This window comes from Streptopelia decaocto, assembly GCF_964273445.1.
Source record: "Streptopelia decaocto genome assembly, chromosome: 5".
NCBI lineage: Eukaryota > Metazoa > Chordata > Aves > Columbiformes > Columbidae > Streptopelia > Streptopelia decaocto.
In genome coordinates, this window is record NC_138659.1 from 47495830 (window position 1) to 47511464 (window position 15635).

Sequence of the window (15635 nt, forward strand, 5' to 3'; positions counted from 1 at the left end):
TTGAGCAGCTGTGTATCTGGTATACATTTACTTCTGCCACTGTACATTGCATGGTGTTAAAGGAATGCATTTAAGAGTTGACAGTAATTTTTTTAAAAGTATCTGTTTAAACATATTTTTATTATTATGATTCAGACAGCCATAAAGTATTGCATGTAACTTTGAAATTGTGATGGTTCCAGTGCAATTTTGTCCAAATCAGTTTTAACTATCTCCTCTAAAAGGCCCTACATGGAAGAGCCACGTCATGTTAAAGTGCAGAAGGGTTCTGAGCCACTAGGCATTTCCATTGTGAGCGGAGAAAATGGTGGAATATTTGTCTCTAAAGTAACAGGTGGGAGCATTGCCCATCAAGCTGGCCTTGAATATGGTGATCAGTTACTAGAGGTAATTGTTTGCTTACTATTCCTATGGCTTAATGCATCAGTTCAAGTGACTCCAGCCATAACTGCCTTCCCCAACAGAATATCTTGAGAAAGTGTGTGTGCTGTGAGAAATAGCAAAGTGTGCTTACTCTGTATTGTAATATTCCAGTAATTGTGATTGTTGTGGCTTTTTCATAAAATAATGTCAAGCTTTATCATAAAATGTCTTTTTATGGTAGATCTGATTGCATCTTGTATAAACATAATTCAATTTTAAACCAGCTAGTTTCAGTACTTAAAAATATATTGTCCCAACACCATGCTCTGCCTGATAAGGTGAGTAAATATTCAGGCAGCTGGCTTGTACCGAGTTTCATGCTGCTATTGCTGTGCCATATGCTTACCTGAGAATACCTGCTTTAAAAAGTACTCAGGTATGCTACAGTCCTGTTTTTGCCTACAATATTAGGTTAACACATGGAAGAGCATTTTGTACAGAGCTGCTTTGCAAATGTTAGATTTGTTCATGCTGGTGTATGGTTAAAGCATCTTCTGTTGCACAGAGTGTGGATGATGCTACAATGGACTGGAATAGATCATGGATCGGAATTGATCTTTAAATCCTGAATTCATTCAGATTGGTGATCTGAACCTGCTTGTATTTAATCAGTGACATCAAATCATAAGACAGCTCAGAATAAATGTGTCTTTCAATAGTAAAAAGATTTTTAAACTCATGGTCAGGTTACCAAATAGTTTAAAATTACGGTGATTCCTTCCAAGGAGTAAATCCTAGGAATCATTGCTTAACAGCATTTCCAGCCTATTTACCCTAGTGGAAATAAGTCAGCATGTAGACATTGAACTAATTAAGAGACTGAAAGAATTATTTTGCTAGTTTCCATTTGAAAACTTGACATTCTGGTTTGTGTTTTTTTCCCCCTAGTTTAATGGAATCAATTTGAGAAATGCTACAGAGCAACAGGCTCGACTAATCATTGGACAGCAGTGTGATACCATTACTATTCTGGCTCAGTATAACCCACATATGTATCAGCTTGGCAATCATTCACGATCAAGGTAAGGCTGGCTGAGCTTTGAAAAAACTACTCTCTGGTCCACACAATTATCTAGCTAGTAGATAACTTCTGTGCAGATAATGTGTTTGCAAACATCAGCATGTTTGTGCTGATGAGAAGTGTGGTTGCTTAGAAAAATAATGTGTGGATACATATTTGTCAAAAAAAAAAGAAATATGCTTGATGCACCTACTATATTTTCTCTCTTGTTTGAGCATAATCTTCAGATACATTAAACTAAAGTCAAAGGTTACTTCTTCCTAGGATTATGAGATTCTAGTACTTTTATTTTTTTTTTATAGCTGGAGTTGCCAAAAACTAATTAGAAAGGCCATATGACCTACTGAAATTATCCATCCCATTTTGATGCATGATCACGCTTCAAAACTGAGCTTTATCTTTCTCTTAGACTTATGGTCAACATATGTTACTTGGCATGCTGTTTTGGGATTTTTTTTTTCCTTTATACTGCATGAAAAATACTTGGTGTTGGTGAAAAACTAACCACCAATCTTTTGTGGTGTGTGTTTTTTTTGTTTGTTTTATCCTCCTAGTTCTCGCCTAGAACCTGTGAGTAATCATTCCACCCCTCAAGGCAGTGGAGGTGCAACGCCTGACAATCATTCCGTGATCGATACTGTGAGTGAACAGGATGAAGGAACAATGACACCCCCATCCAAACAAACCACACCAACTACAAGTCCCCGGAATTCCTTAAGGTAGAGAGTCAAATTTTTGCCTTAGGGGAAAGAAAAAAAAGTTCAAGGGTAGATGTGAAGGGTATTAAACAACAAAGTGTATTTCTGGTTGAAATAAGTCAGCAGACAAGTTAAGTGGACCCCGGGATAAAAATACATATATTTTCTGACTGTTTTTGAAAGATGGGGTCTGCAAGCAAAGAAGAATGTTTACTACAAGATTGATTTAGTTAACAAGGTCTGTAGGGAACATCAGGTTTGTCTTACAAGGCTCTATCTCTAGGTGACTTATTTAGATTAGTAATTATGTATGTATATATATTTTAGATGGCTAGTTGATTATGTGTAATGCAAGTTTTTAACTTGAAGTACATGTGTTATTTCTCCCTATCAAAAGGGGCCCTGTGGACACAAACAAAAGGACCCCTGAACCTAGAACTGTTGTTGTTAAAAAATCCCAAGTGGATCTTGGGATCCAGATATGTGGTGGAAACCTATATGGAATATTCGTCTCAGATGTAGATGATGATAGCCCAGCAAACGGACCTGATGGGCTAGTCTTGGGTGACATGATACTTGAGGTAAGCTTTTAAGAAAAGTCTGCAGCATACTAACAAAATGTCTAGATGGGTCTAAAGAGGGTGTTGCAGTCTCCAATGAGAGATGTTCTGTGAATTTTGAGTTCCTGCCACAAAACCTGGGTAAGAATGATGAGAATGCACAACCTCCATTCTGGCTGTGACACATGAAGAACTGGATGATGTGGGCCTGGAGAACTCCCACTGTTGAGCATGCAAGCTGCCCACAAGTTTGAAGGACTAATGCATTTCTACTTGGAATTATGAACACCTGCTCTCTTATCTCTAAATAATAAACCTTGAATCCAGTTGCTGTACATAGTAGAAAGGCAAGGATATGAAAGATTTTGCAAAACAGAGAAGAATATTGATCTTATCACTTTCAAATTCTAATGAGAGTTTGGGGAGAGTGGTGCAATATGTCTTTGACTCTGCTTTCTATATCTGAAAAACAATTACTTGACAGAACTGTTAAGGTGATAAACACATATGTCTTTATGACCTTTTTAGTTAAAACTGAGCATTGAGACTGTGAGCACTGAGACTCCTATTGCACCTCTAGTATGCAGATAGAGATTTTGCTTTGTAATTGTGTTTCTGACTTCCCTCAGACCACTCGCTTTCCTTAAAATCCACACTGGAAAGAATTTACTATTTTTATGATTCTCAGTTTACACTTGGAAAACATTTTAAAGAAGTGCAGGCTGTCTCTCACAGTGCATGTCTGCTTTGTTTACTTGAGTATTTTGTTTTCCACCCCCATGTTTCAATCTCCTGCTATAGACATCTTAAGGTGCAAACTGCACTAGAGTTAAGTGGCAAGATTTACTTATATAGAGAGCTTGCCAGTGGGAAAAACAATGCATGTTTTTCAAGCTCACCCACTCCTATTGCTTATTAATATACAATTTCACATCTGAGGTTTATTGTGTTTTGCAGTATGGGTCCATTGATATGCGTAATAAAACAGCTGAGGAAGCTTATCTTGAAATGTTGAAGCCTGGCGAAAACATCAAAATAAAGACTCAATATAGAATAGAAGAATTTAATAAAATAAAAGACCTTCCTGGAGATGGATTCTATATCAGGTATTCGAGTGTGACTGGTAATGACAGCATAAGACTGTTAGGATAATATGCTGACCACCATGGGAGAGGTAATACATCAGTTTTACTACGTTTATAAAATTCAGAGTTTCCTAATTTATCCCAACCAGTCTCTGACAGTGAGTAATCGACCTGTAATATAGTAACTCTGCACATTTCGCTGTGAACTTGAAATACAGTGTGCACCACTGATCTTTTTTTTCAAAATAAGTATGCGTGTTCTTCCCTTGAGTTGGTGAAGGCCAGTTGCAGAGCCTATTTATGTCTTCCTTTCCAGAGCACTTTATGACCGTCTGGCAGAGGTGGAACAGGATTTAAGCTTTAAGAAGGATGACATTTTATATGTTGATGACACTCTACCACAGGGAAACTTTGGTTGCTGGATGGCTTGGCAGCTAGATGAGAATGCTCAGAAGCTGGAAAGAGGACAGATTCCAAGTAAATATATGTGAGTGACCTCAGTTACAGTATTTATCTTATGGTCTCTAAAAGTCTGACTAGTGAGGTGTGATAAAAAAGACTTGTTTGCTTTTATTCTTTCTGGGAGATAATAATTCTTAGACATGTCATTTTAGGGATGGAGTATTTTAGTAACATTGAATTAAATATATTGCTCTATCAAGTTGTTTTCAATGCTAATAAATAGTTAACTAAAAATGGAAATGATATATAGATGAGTGTCATGATAAATAATTGAGACCAGGGCTGTTTAACTTCTTTGTGAGCAACATGGACAGTGGGATTCAGTGTACTCTCAGCAGGTTTCCCAATGACACCACACTGTGTGAGGCAGTCAACACACTGGAGGGAAGGGATGCCATCTAGAGGGACCTTGACAGGCTCGGGAGGTGGGCCTGTGTAAACTTCATGAAGTTCAACAAGGCCACATGCGAGGTCTTGCCCATGGGTCAGTGTAATGCCCAGCACAAACGTAGTCTGGGCAGAGAGTGGATTGAGGGAAGCCCTGAGGAGAAGGACTGGTTGGGGTGTTGGTTGATGGGAGGTTCAACATGACCTGGCAATGTGTGCTTGCAGCACAGAAAGCCAACTGTATTCTGGGCTGCATCAAAAGAAGTGTGACCAGCAAGTCAAGGAAGGTGATTCTCCTCCTCTATTTCACTCTTGTGAGACCTTACCTGCAGTACTGTGTCCAGCTCTGGGGCCCCCAGCATAAGAAGGATATGGACCTGTTGGAGCATGAGTCCAAGGGAGGACCATGAAGATGATCAGAGGGCTAGAGCATCTCTCCTGTCGAGAAGGGTTGAGAGGTGGGGTTGTTCAGCCTGGAGACCTTTTAGCAGGGAGACCTTATAGCAGCCTTCCAATATATAGAGGGGACCTACAAGAAAGCTGGAGAGGGACTTTTTACAAGGACCCATAGTGATAGGACAAGGGCTAATGGCTTTAAATGGAAAGAGGGTAGATTTAGATTAGATGTAAGGAAGAAATTCTTTACCATGAGGGTGGTGAGGCACTGAAACAGGCTGCCCGGAGAAGATGTGGATGCCCAGGCTGGGTTGGATGGAGCTTTGAGCAACTTGGTCTAGTGTAAGGTGTCCTTGCCCATGGTATGGAGGTTGGAACCAGATGATCTTTAAAGTCCCTTCCAACCCAAACCATTCTATGAAGTTCTATAATTCAATAACAAAAATGAGAGTAACTGCAGCAAAAATATATCCTTGATTCCAAGGTTATCACAGTTGTTCTTGGGAGCCATCAGTGGTTTTAGTTATCTGTGGACAGTGATGTTGTTATAAGACCGTGTATCCTTCACAATCTTAGAATGTTGGTAGAACAGTTAACAGGAATATGCAAGAACTAGAGGTTTTACATTGTTATTGAAACCATATTAGTTATCACTCAGTGATTAGAATATTTTTTCCATGTTAAGATTATTGTTTTTCTGGTTCCTTTTCTTCCAGTAGCCTTCTCTCCATGTCATAACTTGAAATTCACCCTGACGGTGGTAGCAGTGGCACTATGTGCAATGTGTAGAAGTACCATATATGCATACAGACTCATACACATCATTGATAGGCTCGTTACTGGAAGCTAGATAGTAAAACCAACTACATTTTACATGTGTTATGTGGCCTAAATATTTGTGCACATATAAAATAAGACTGCATAAAATCAAACTGTTATTTTGGATTGCTAGTAATTTTTTCGTAAGGATGAGTATAATGTGCAGTTTCATAGAAAGAATGGGGTCTCCACATCTGCGTGAGGCTCACTTGACTGGAAGGTGGGTGCACACTGCTGCTTCTGCCTTGGAGAATTTTGCCCTGCCTGTCAGAGTGGTCACCTCTTGTGCCATGTTGCTATAATATTTTTACTATAACAATCCTAAGGAAGTAATGATAGTGTGAGGTTTTCAGATGCTTATAATTTGTTTTATGTTAACATTTGTTTCTGATTAATTTTCTGTGATGAAGATATTTGTTCTAAGGCTTGAGATGAGCATTTCCAGTGCATTCCTGAAGCAGCAGTGATACTATTTGTTGAAGAAATTTATAAAAGATAATTTTAAATGCCAGCCAGTTGGTCTGTTTCATTATAGGATGGATCAGGAATTCTACAGGAGACACAGCATGTCCGAGACTAAAGATGAAAACAGCTCATCTAAGACATTGTCAGCAGCAGCACGGAGGTCATTCTTCAGAAGAAAGCATAAACACAAGCGAAGTGGTTCCAAAGATGGGAAGGATTTACTGGCTCTTGATACAATCAGTACAGACTCAATTCCTTTCTTGGATGGCAAGTACCATTGTTATACTTGGGAGGGCTTTGCCTTCTCTTTAATTTTTAAATGGCTGCAGCATGACACTTAAAAAATAATGTTGGTTTCTGGTCAGTCTGAGTACAAATGGCAAGCATATGTCCATTCACATTCATAACTTTTAATTTTTTTTTATTATTAAATAACAAGCCAGAGTGTTTAAATTTTTGGTAGTTTATTCCTAGATCTATTGGCATTAATATTTTGTTTGCAGAGGGTGATTGCTTTTTGATCCATGGTTTTGATCTTCCTTTCAACTATTTAATTTCTGTCCAGGTTGCTTAGTCTAGACAGAAATCCTGGGCACCTCTCAAAAATCTTCACTTCTCTGTCTTCACTTCTCTACAAAAATCACGTTAGTTACAATGCTTACTTTCTTGGAAGAGCTCAACAAACCAAACCAGGGAAACCAAATATGGTGTCTTGTTTACACTTTTAAGAAAAACCAGGAATGATTGTTTTTTAAGTTTGAGTGGGGAGAAGCACCAGCCAGGTTCAGTAAGAAAAACATCTATTTTAAGGTTGGTAAGAGGAGAAAAATGCCATAATGGCTAGTGACTATTTCTTGTACTTGTCAAGGCCCTTATCCCTTGCCAGGGAGTTGTTTTCATAATTACCGTTTAGGGTGCTTCTGTTTATCTGATGAATGCCAGGAAAATAATTTATACTTTTATAAGTAAACTTTCTCTGTGTGTAGATTCTGCAAGTCTGGCATATCAGCGTGTACAGAAAGTGGACTGCACCTCTCCTAGGCCTGTCCTTATTCTAGGACCTTTACTTGATGCTGTGAAAGACATGTTGGTCAAAGAATCCCCTGGAAAATTTTGCAGATGTCCTCTGGGTAAGTACACAAATCTGACCAATTTATTCTTGTTTAGGGTACATGAAAGTAGCATCTACATAAGTGAACTAAATTGTAGCACAAACATGGAAGAAAACCCAATAATCTGAATTTGCAGGCATTGCTTTGTTAGCCTTCGAATAGTCATGAAAGTCGATCTTTTCTGGTTCTATGAAACAGAGGTTATGAAAGCTTCCCAACAAGCCATTGAACGGGGTGTGAAGGATTGTCTCTTTATCGATTATAAACGGAGGAGTGGACATTTTGATGTGACAACTGTAGCTTCAATAAAAGAGATAACAGAAAAGGTGAGTCACTTTTAATGCTGTAGTTCTTGGCAAAATTTTGAATGTATGGTCATACTGTGTTGGGGGGATGGAAATTATGTTAGCATTGTCCTCCTTTAAGCCATTCAGAGAATCATTCCCTGGGCCACTGAGTGAGTAAAAAAATAAAAAAGGCAGATAACTGTTTAAGGATTATTTTATATAAGCTCACCTTTGTAGAAACTCCTGTTGTTTTAGGGTGTTATTAAGTAAAGGTAGAACTTATGTTCTTAGATTCCGTAGATTTCACCCCTAGCCCTGAAATGAGGATTTAAGTTTTTTAACTATTCCATTTAATGCAGTCATACAGAACATAAACATCATATTAATCCTAGAGACAGATGTTAATTAAAATCTGTATATTGCTTATAGTTTTCTGTCAAGCGACACAGTCTTATTACTTTAATGCATGTGCTTGCTTATGACTTCTGAAAGAGAAAATGAATATGAGTATTTGGAAAAAATGTATTGCATATATTTCAATCTGAGTTCTCATTTCATTAGTTCTTCAAATACTTTTATTTCTATCAATGCATGCTTTTGGTACTATGAGTGGAATTCCTTGCAGTTTTTCATCTTCTGTCTTTTGTTATAAATCCTTTGGGTATGAATTGCTCAGTAGCCCCCAAATGCTATATATGTGGCAAAATTCTCTTGGGTTGCTATGATTTAAGTAGGGGAATAAATGGGGGATTTGCATGTGTGCTTGTGATCTTTAACTGAATGAGTGTTTTGCATTTACATTTGATCTTAGGATTGTCATTGTCTGCTTGACATCGCTCCTCATGCCATCGAACGGCTCCACAGTGTTCATATCTACCCTATTGTAATTTTTATTCGCTACAAAAATGCTAAACAAATCAAGTAAGTCTGTGAGGGTTATAGTTCAGGGACATTTGTTGTAGCTTAAAATAAGCTTATTACCTTTATTGTTTCTTTCATCCTAGTCATCTTAAATCTCTTTAAAATGTGGAAATTAATCCTTGTTAAAACTGCTGTTAGGTAAATAGTCTTAACTTCATTTTGGTTGCATGTCAATTAAGTGAATCTTTCAAAGACAATGTAGACTAAACTGTATGTACTCCAGGATACACTCAGATCTTTCGTGCTCACCTTTTTATTTAAACTATAGATATGGGTTAGATCCATCAAGGATTAAGTGGTGACCGTGACAAAGAGCTATTATTAATCTTCTCAATGGGGATGTAGTATGTGTATGGATGCAGTACAAATAGATTCATAACCTCACCTTTCCCACCTTCATTCTCCAGTGAAAACAGCAAGGGACGTCCCCCTTTCCCATGGAGTGTATATAGCGTGGTCTTCTCGGGCAGTGCTCTTTCAGTAATTGTGAATTTGCTGCTCAAATATAGCCAGGAACAGAACACAGAGTTACAAAACCTGGTCCCTCCCATAATGTTTAAGTAAGCCTTCACGCATTTCGATAGATTGATTTGGCAAAATGTGGCATAATCTCCCAAGATAAGTGTTAAGAAAGACTTTTGTTGAGAGATACAGTATACTTGTGTTATCTTCATTTTGAAAGTTGAAAACTTTTTATATTCTTGATCTGTAGTTAACTTTGAGAACTATGCATTTAATAAAGAACGTAAGTATCACCACTTTAAAGTAGAAGCAAGACATAAATCAATGTGGTGTATTTCATTACCACTGTAGGATCATACACTTGAATGATAAATGGAACTGTCATGTCTTGAGCCCCTTTGGAAATGGAATGGTGACCATTAAGCTATTTCCCTTTTTGGGAAAGTGACAGAGAGTGATTGAACTAGACAAGCAAGAATTTCTAGCAGTAATCAAAATAAGATGCAGTGACACAATGTCTCTGTCTGTCATGAGCACCAAAGGTTTTTTTCAAACAGTCTTTTTGGTATAGCCCAAGTTCTAGTGGCATTCTCTGAAATGCTACACAGCAGTCTGCTTCCTTGGTCCTTCCAAGTCAGATTTGGAGGAGAGTGTTAGAGCCCTTTATCAAAATTAAAATACTTTTTCCCCCCTTGCACTTGTATTTCTCTATATTTTTTTCTTATTTTATTTCCAACAACATATATAATGGAAAAACAATTGTCTCAAAAATGTGTCATATGTAAGATGACATAAAATATTCCATTTGCTCAATGCCTGATGCTTGAAGCTCTTTAAAAGAGAGGTACTTGAGCCCAGCTCTTGTGTAGGGAGTACTGGAATATATATATATATATATGTATATATATATAAAAGATGATGATCCAGCTTACGTGAACTGGGAACTATTATTCTTTCTCAATCAACCACATCCCAGTCTCTGAGACTTTAAAGGAATACTGTCTTGGTCTGATCACAAACAGAATTTGTTAGCACTGAAATGATCCTCATGACTATGCTGATACTGCTGAAACACAGTAGATGGCACTGTATGCACAGGATTATGCTTGCATGTTAATTAGCCTTTCACATTCCCCCAACTGCAGTTAATAATTGCAAATCCATTAAAAAAAAATTACTCTCACAGAAGGTTTTTCTTTTTTTCTTTCTTTTTTCTTTGCAGAGAGCAAAAAGACCCAATCTTCCTGAGGGACAAAGTTACACAAAAACATTCCAAAGAACAGTTTGAAACAGCTCAGAAAATAGAACAAGAGTATAGCAAGTACTTTACAGGTTAGTATTTAATCCGCATTTCACTAGGAACACAGTGGCAATTTAATCCATTTACACTGTAATTCAAAAGTTCTTTCTTCAAAGAGCGCTTTTTTGTTTGTTTGTTTTTCATTCTACCTTCCCTTTTGGCAAACCCATGCTCTGGTGTTTTATTTTACTAGGAGAGGAAATCTCATGATAATAAGTACTGTCCCTTGCTTTTAAGGTTTTTTTTTGCTTTAGCATGTTATGAATCTAAGAATCTAAAGAGATTCTGATAATGTTTTATTACAAGCCAGAAGTATGGTGTTGCAAGTTTTATACCATATAAGGAATATGATTTCATTTTGTAATTGTAAAAATCAAACAAAACCAAACAAAAACAACAACAACCGAAAAAACCCTAAAGTGTAAATTAAGGAATGATTTGTGAGCCATACTTTACATCTTTCCAGAAACGAAAAACATTGTCAAAGTTTTATTAAGCTTGTATTGTAATATGGAATAATTAAATTCAACTTCAGAGGCCTTTTTAACATCCTAAAGTATATTATATGAATCTTGGGTTGTAGTTAATACTGTATTTTTGTCAGAGAAAGAAAACTGGGTTTGAAAACTGTCTCTGCTTATTTCAGAGTATGTTTGTGTGGTTCCATGTACATTCAAAAGAGCAGGTTTAAAATTTTAGCCATCCTGATGTGAGTGGCAACAAAACTTAAGAACAAAAAAAACCCTACACCACCACATAAAAAAGAACACCACTCCACCAGCCAAACCCCAGCTTTTCATCCCCCAAACAATGGAGTTTTTACAGAAATGTTCTGAGGCATACCTGCCAAGTGCAGGGGAAGGAAGGGAGTGTATTTAGTATAGAGCCAACTCAGCTCATCCTCAGAGGTTGCACAGTGTCAACAAAGTCAGTTACCTGGTACATTATAGTCATACAAATGTTAATTTAAATGATACGTACTAAACCTTCACAGAGCTTGACCTGTACATGGCCAGATTGCATCACCATGTGTCATCAACTGCTCCTTGTTAAGTCATGTGTTGCATTTTAATTTCACCCTGATAGTGAAAGTAGCACTCCGTCCAAGAGGGCCCTACGTGTATCTTCTCACATGCCCTGTGGGAAGGGCCTCCCTCTGGTCCTGCCAAGGACAGTGGACTCCAGCTGTCATCAACATTTCCAGATGCTGGTAGTCAGAGAGAGCTGGTGTTCAAACTGCACTGACATTTAAGTTTGTTGAAATTATAATGTTGTGCATAAAATAAGCCTGTAGGATAGGCATGTTGCACATAGTAGCTTCCTGATGAAGCTATATGACACACTCTCTCACCTGGGCTCTGTGACTGTTTCATGAGGTATATTTTTTTGACTAGTGACTCTTTTGTGTTGGGTTTGTTTCCTGTACCAACTTGTAAGCATGATGTGCAGTCTGGGTCACTTCCTCACTGCTATTTGTCACCTTTCATAGAACTTGTCAATACCTGTATCTGTATCCAAACTCACATGACATCATTAACTGTAGTGTATACTGCAGAGTCAAGTGATTTTTTTTTTTTTAATGTGAGATCAAATTCACTCTTAAAAAAATGGAAATTGTACGTTAAGCCTTATAAGACTTCCTGTATTTTTCCAGCATTAGTGGTAGCTGAGGCCAGAGCCTTTGCTGACGTATTTCTCAAGTCATGAAGTTACCAACTTTTAAGTCTTAAAGCTAATACATTCTCCTCTCCTGTGTCAGTGCTGGCATTTTATTTTTTGTGACTGTTACGTTTAGCAAGAGTAGAATGCAAGGTGTCCGTCTATCTTTTGAACTGATTTTCAGGGAGTTGCTTGCTGTTGGCCTTTTGTTCCCTGAATGTAGTTGACAATAAGAAGTGCAATAGCAACTGCTGCCGTTTTATTTAGCTCAAAGATCTGTGAGCTGCCTCATAATTTGCTTCTAATATTTTTAAATAGTGTCTAGTTGCTACAACTGTAGTCTCTATGTATATTACCACATAAATATAAAACTCTGAACAAACACCACATGCTGAACAGAGAAGGTTTATTATAGCAGGTTCTGACTTGGCCACCTGATGCCTCTGAAAAGAGTACATGGAAGCCTCTAAGAAGACAGTTGTCTTAGTTGATTATAGCTATCAATTCTGTGACTTCTCGGGGTGTTTTAAGAGCTAGCAGAAGAAACTTTATATTGAATGCTTGACCTCTTTGCTCTGCTTATGCTTTTTCTTGTTTTAATAGAGTCATGCATCTGGCAAATATTGAATCAAGTAGGTTAATTATGATCTGTTGATAAACACTTTGCAGAAAAATGTAGAAGGCTGTTCTTCGTAATTAGTCATAACTGCTTGTTCCAGTCTAATTTGTGTGGTGGGGTTCTTTTTCTCCAGGCATTGTCCAGGGAGGAGCCCTTTCAAGCATTTGCACTCAGATTATGACAACTGTTGATCAGGAACAAAACAAAGTCCTGTGGATCCCAGCTGGCCCGCTGTAGATTTATTTCGCTGTGAAACTACTTTGTGGATGTAAATAACCAACTAACTTTCTATCCAAGGGACTCTGTCCATTTGTGTCTTTGTAAAGATATCCGTAAGTGATTTCTGTTTCGTGAAGGCGAATGATAACACTGAACGCGCAAAGACCTGATGAGGCATGTGGGAAGGGGTAGATCACTTCACCAAGCTTGTCTCTTATGTCGTACGTGTACATGTGACAGGTTGTCACGAGGCGTTGAGACCTACGTGTACTTGTCCATGAGTAATGAATTTAACAATGCTGCAAAACCCTGTAGAATGACAAGTTTACAAAAATATTTTCAAAGTATTTGGTTGTTGCTGTTTACTTGAATGTCTTTTTGTGTTTTTCTTTTTTGTTGTTTTGTTTTTTGTTTTTTAACTGTGTCCTTTCACTTAATGAGGTAACTCTCCAAAATGGAGTGAAATTTCTGAATATAAGTGAATTGTTTATGCGCAACGTGACTCTTAGTTGCAATTGTGACCATTTCTAAGCACGTTGTTGACTTGACAACCAGGTAATAATGTGGGATTGAATCGGTACGTCTTGGGAGTAAGCTCAGAAGGAAGTACACTCCTCTACAGGGCAGACCACTGTTTGTATCCTGTCAATACTTGTCTGTCAAAGATATCATTTCTTGTTTTATGCATGAATCTAATATTTAAACGTCATAATATATCTGAACAATCCAAGCTTAATGTGTGTTGAGAAATAATAATTTTTGGTTGTTGGGCCTGGTTTAAGTACTGGTGGGGAAGAGTCGTAAGCTAGGCCTAGCATGCTGTGTTCTGTCACTTTTCAATACTGTAAATATGGAAAACTTATGTCGGTGCAATTACGCAGGGTAATTCTTAAGCTTTGTACTTCAGTGTGTAGCATTCACATAGATTGTTTTTATTTAAGTGAAGCCACAGTTTTAGGGCTTTGATTAAAAGCCTTTAGAAAGGTACTAAATTGTTAGTATTTTCACTGTCAAAAAATAAGTGATCGTTTAGTTCTGGTTGCAATACTTATTTACCTATTGTACCAAACTCCATTGTATCGGTTCCATTTTTGTTTTTTTTGCACTTCTGACTCTGTGTTCCTAACACAGGTTTTGTACCTGTCTCTTCTGTCTCTTGTGCCATGTTTCTTGGGTACTGTATTTTAATATTTTTAAAATATCATTTGGAGTAGAACTGCTTCCTGGTCACTGTTCCTAACATTTCAGTTTGTAAGGTTTCTAGTTTTACACTACAGGCTGTAGTTTTGCTTCTGTTTGTAGCTTTTTTAATTAAAAAAGGGATTTTTCTTGCACAGTTCTTCAAAGAAAGATCTGGTCCTAAATTTGAATTCTGTTTTAGAGATGCTATTTTATAGTTCAAAATACTTCATATAGCATTTATATAATTAAATACTGTAGAGATTTTGAACTATAATACGTATATATATAGTATTTTATATAGTATTATACCATACTATTATAATACTATATATATATATAAATAAAAAGTAGGAAATGGTATTGATTAATAAGTAGTCAAAGTACTTCTCATGGTGAGGGACAGCAGTTGTTTTTTGTTTATCTCATTTTTTGTTTGTTTGTTTTTTAAAGTTTGAAGTCAGAGTAAACTCCAGTGGTACAACTGAAACAGACAGGTACTGTTCTGATATGGATTTTCTGTACTAAAATAAAAATGTCACTTTGTATCAAAAAAAAAAAAAGTTAAAGAAACTGATTACTAAATAAAGGTCAATTTCTATAACTTGACTTGTGTGTAAAAGGTGCTTATAGCTAATGTTCTTCTTGACTCTGTTTAGTTGAGTCCTTATATAAGGTTTTACTTTCTATCTAAAATTGGCGCATATAGGTTCAAGTGCCCACCTTGAGAGGAATGAGTTTTGATTTTGTGTTTTTGCCAAGCCTTGCCTACTTTAATCCTAAAGACATTCAATAACTGCAGGACATAAGTGAGATGTTGTTTTCTGTTAACATATTTTTAACTTTCTGACCCAGTGGTGATAAGGGTTTCAAGCAGAAATGCAGTTAATTGGATGGAGGCTTTAACAGGAGAACAAGTCTATCACTGTTATTTTCAAGAGCATCACTGGAAAGTGGGGAAAACCTAACAGGTGAAAACATGAATCATTTAGCTTAAAGGCACATTGAAGAGTTTTGTGCCTCAGTTTTTTTCGCTTCAGGCAGACCATCCTGTTCTTTTCATTGAGTTATCTGAAAGCTTAGGGAAGGTAATTACTGTGTATATTAACTTTTCCGCTTCATCAGTTGCTTTATTCTCAGATGCCAGATAGTCAGCTTCAGCATGAACCAGATTGGTGGTTGGTCAATTGTCTTGTAATCTGCATACCTAGTAATAGCCATCAATCATAAGACAGGACTTGTACCTTATCTGCTTTTCTTGGAAAAAACCACCAAGGTGCTATAATCTAATAAAGGATGAAGAAAATGAGAATAGGCAGGTTCTGGCAGGTCAGTAACAGCCATACCTTACATGTCTTCTAAATGCAACAAAGTAGAATTGAAGTCTTGATTAAACACTAGAAAGATTCCTTTCACTCAGATCAAGAGCTTCCTGATACATCATTTTATTTTATAATACTACATGCTGGAGCTAGATTTGGCCATCATTCTGAAAAGAGTAATGTTGTCCAGGTGTTTAAATAAGGAATATAATTCTGTGGATATTTTAAAAATAATTTAA

General features: G+C 37.1%; 1 protein-coding gene across 2 annotated transcripts in view; it reads left to right on the forward strand.

Moving 5' to 3' along the window:
• DLG5 (discs large MAGUK scaffold protein 5) overlaps positions 1-14683 on the forward strand; it is a 108524-nt gene extending 93841 nt beyond the window's left edge. For both annotated transcript variants that reach the window (XM_082052977.1, XM_082052978.1), the window contains exons 22-33: positions 225-387; positions 1312-1445; positions 1999-2163; positions 2540-2723; positions 3660-3808; positions 4104-4274; positions 6387-6583; positions 7303-7446; positions 7627-7754; positions 8527-8636; positions 10321-10430; positions 12810-14683. In XM_082052977.1, the coding sequence (XP_081909103.1) occupies positions 225-387; positions 1312-1445; positions 1999-2163; positions 2540-2723; positions 3660-3808; positions 4104-4274; positions 6387-6583; positions 7303-7446; positions 7627-7754; positions 8527-8636; positions 10321-10430; positions 12810-12913 (1759 nt within the window). In that variant the 3' untranslated portion in view covers positions 12914-14683. The remainder of the gene's footprint in view (positions 1-224; positions 388-1311; positions 1446-1998; positions 2164-2539; positions 2724-3659; positions 3809-4103; positions 4275-6386; positions 6584-7302; positions 7447-7626; positions 7755-8526; positions 8637-10320; positions 10431-12809) is intronic.
• The last annotated feature ends 952 nt before the right edge of the window (positions 14684-15635 follow it).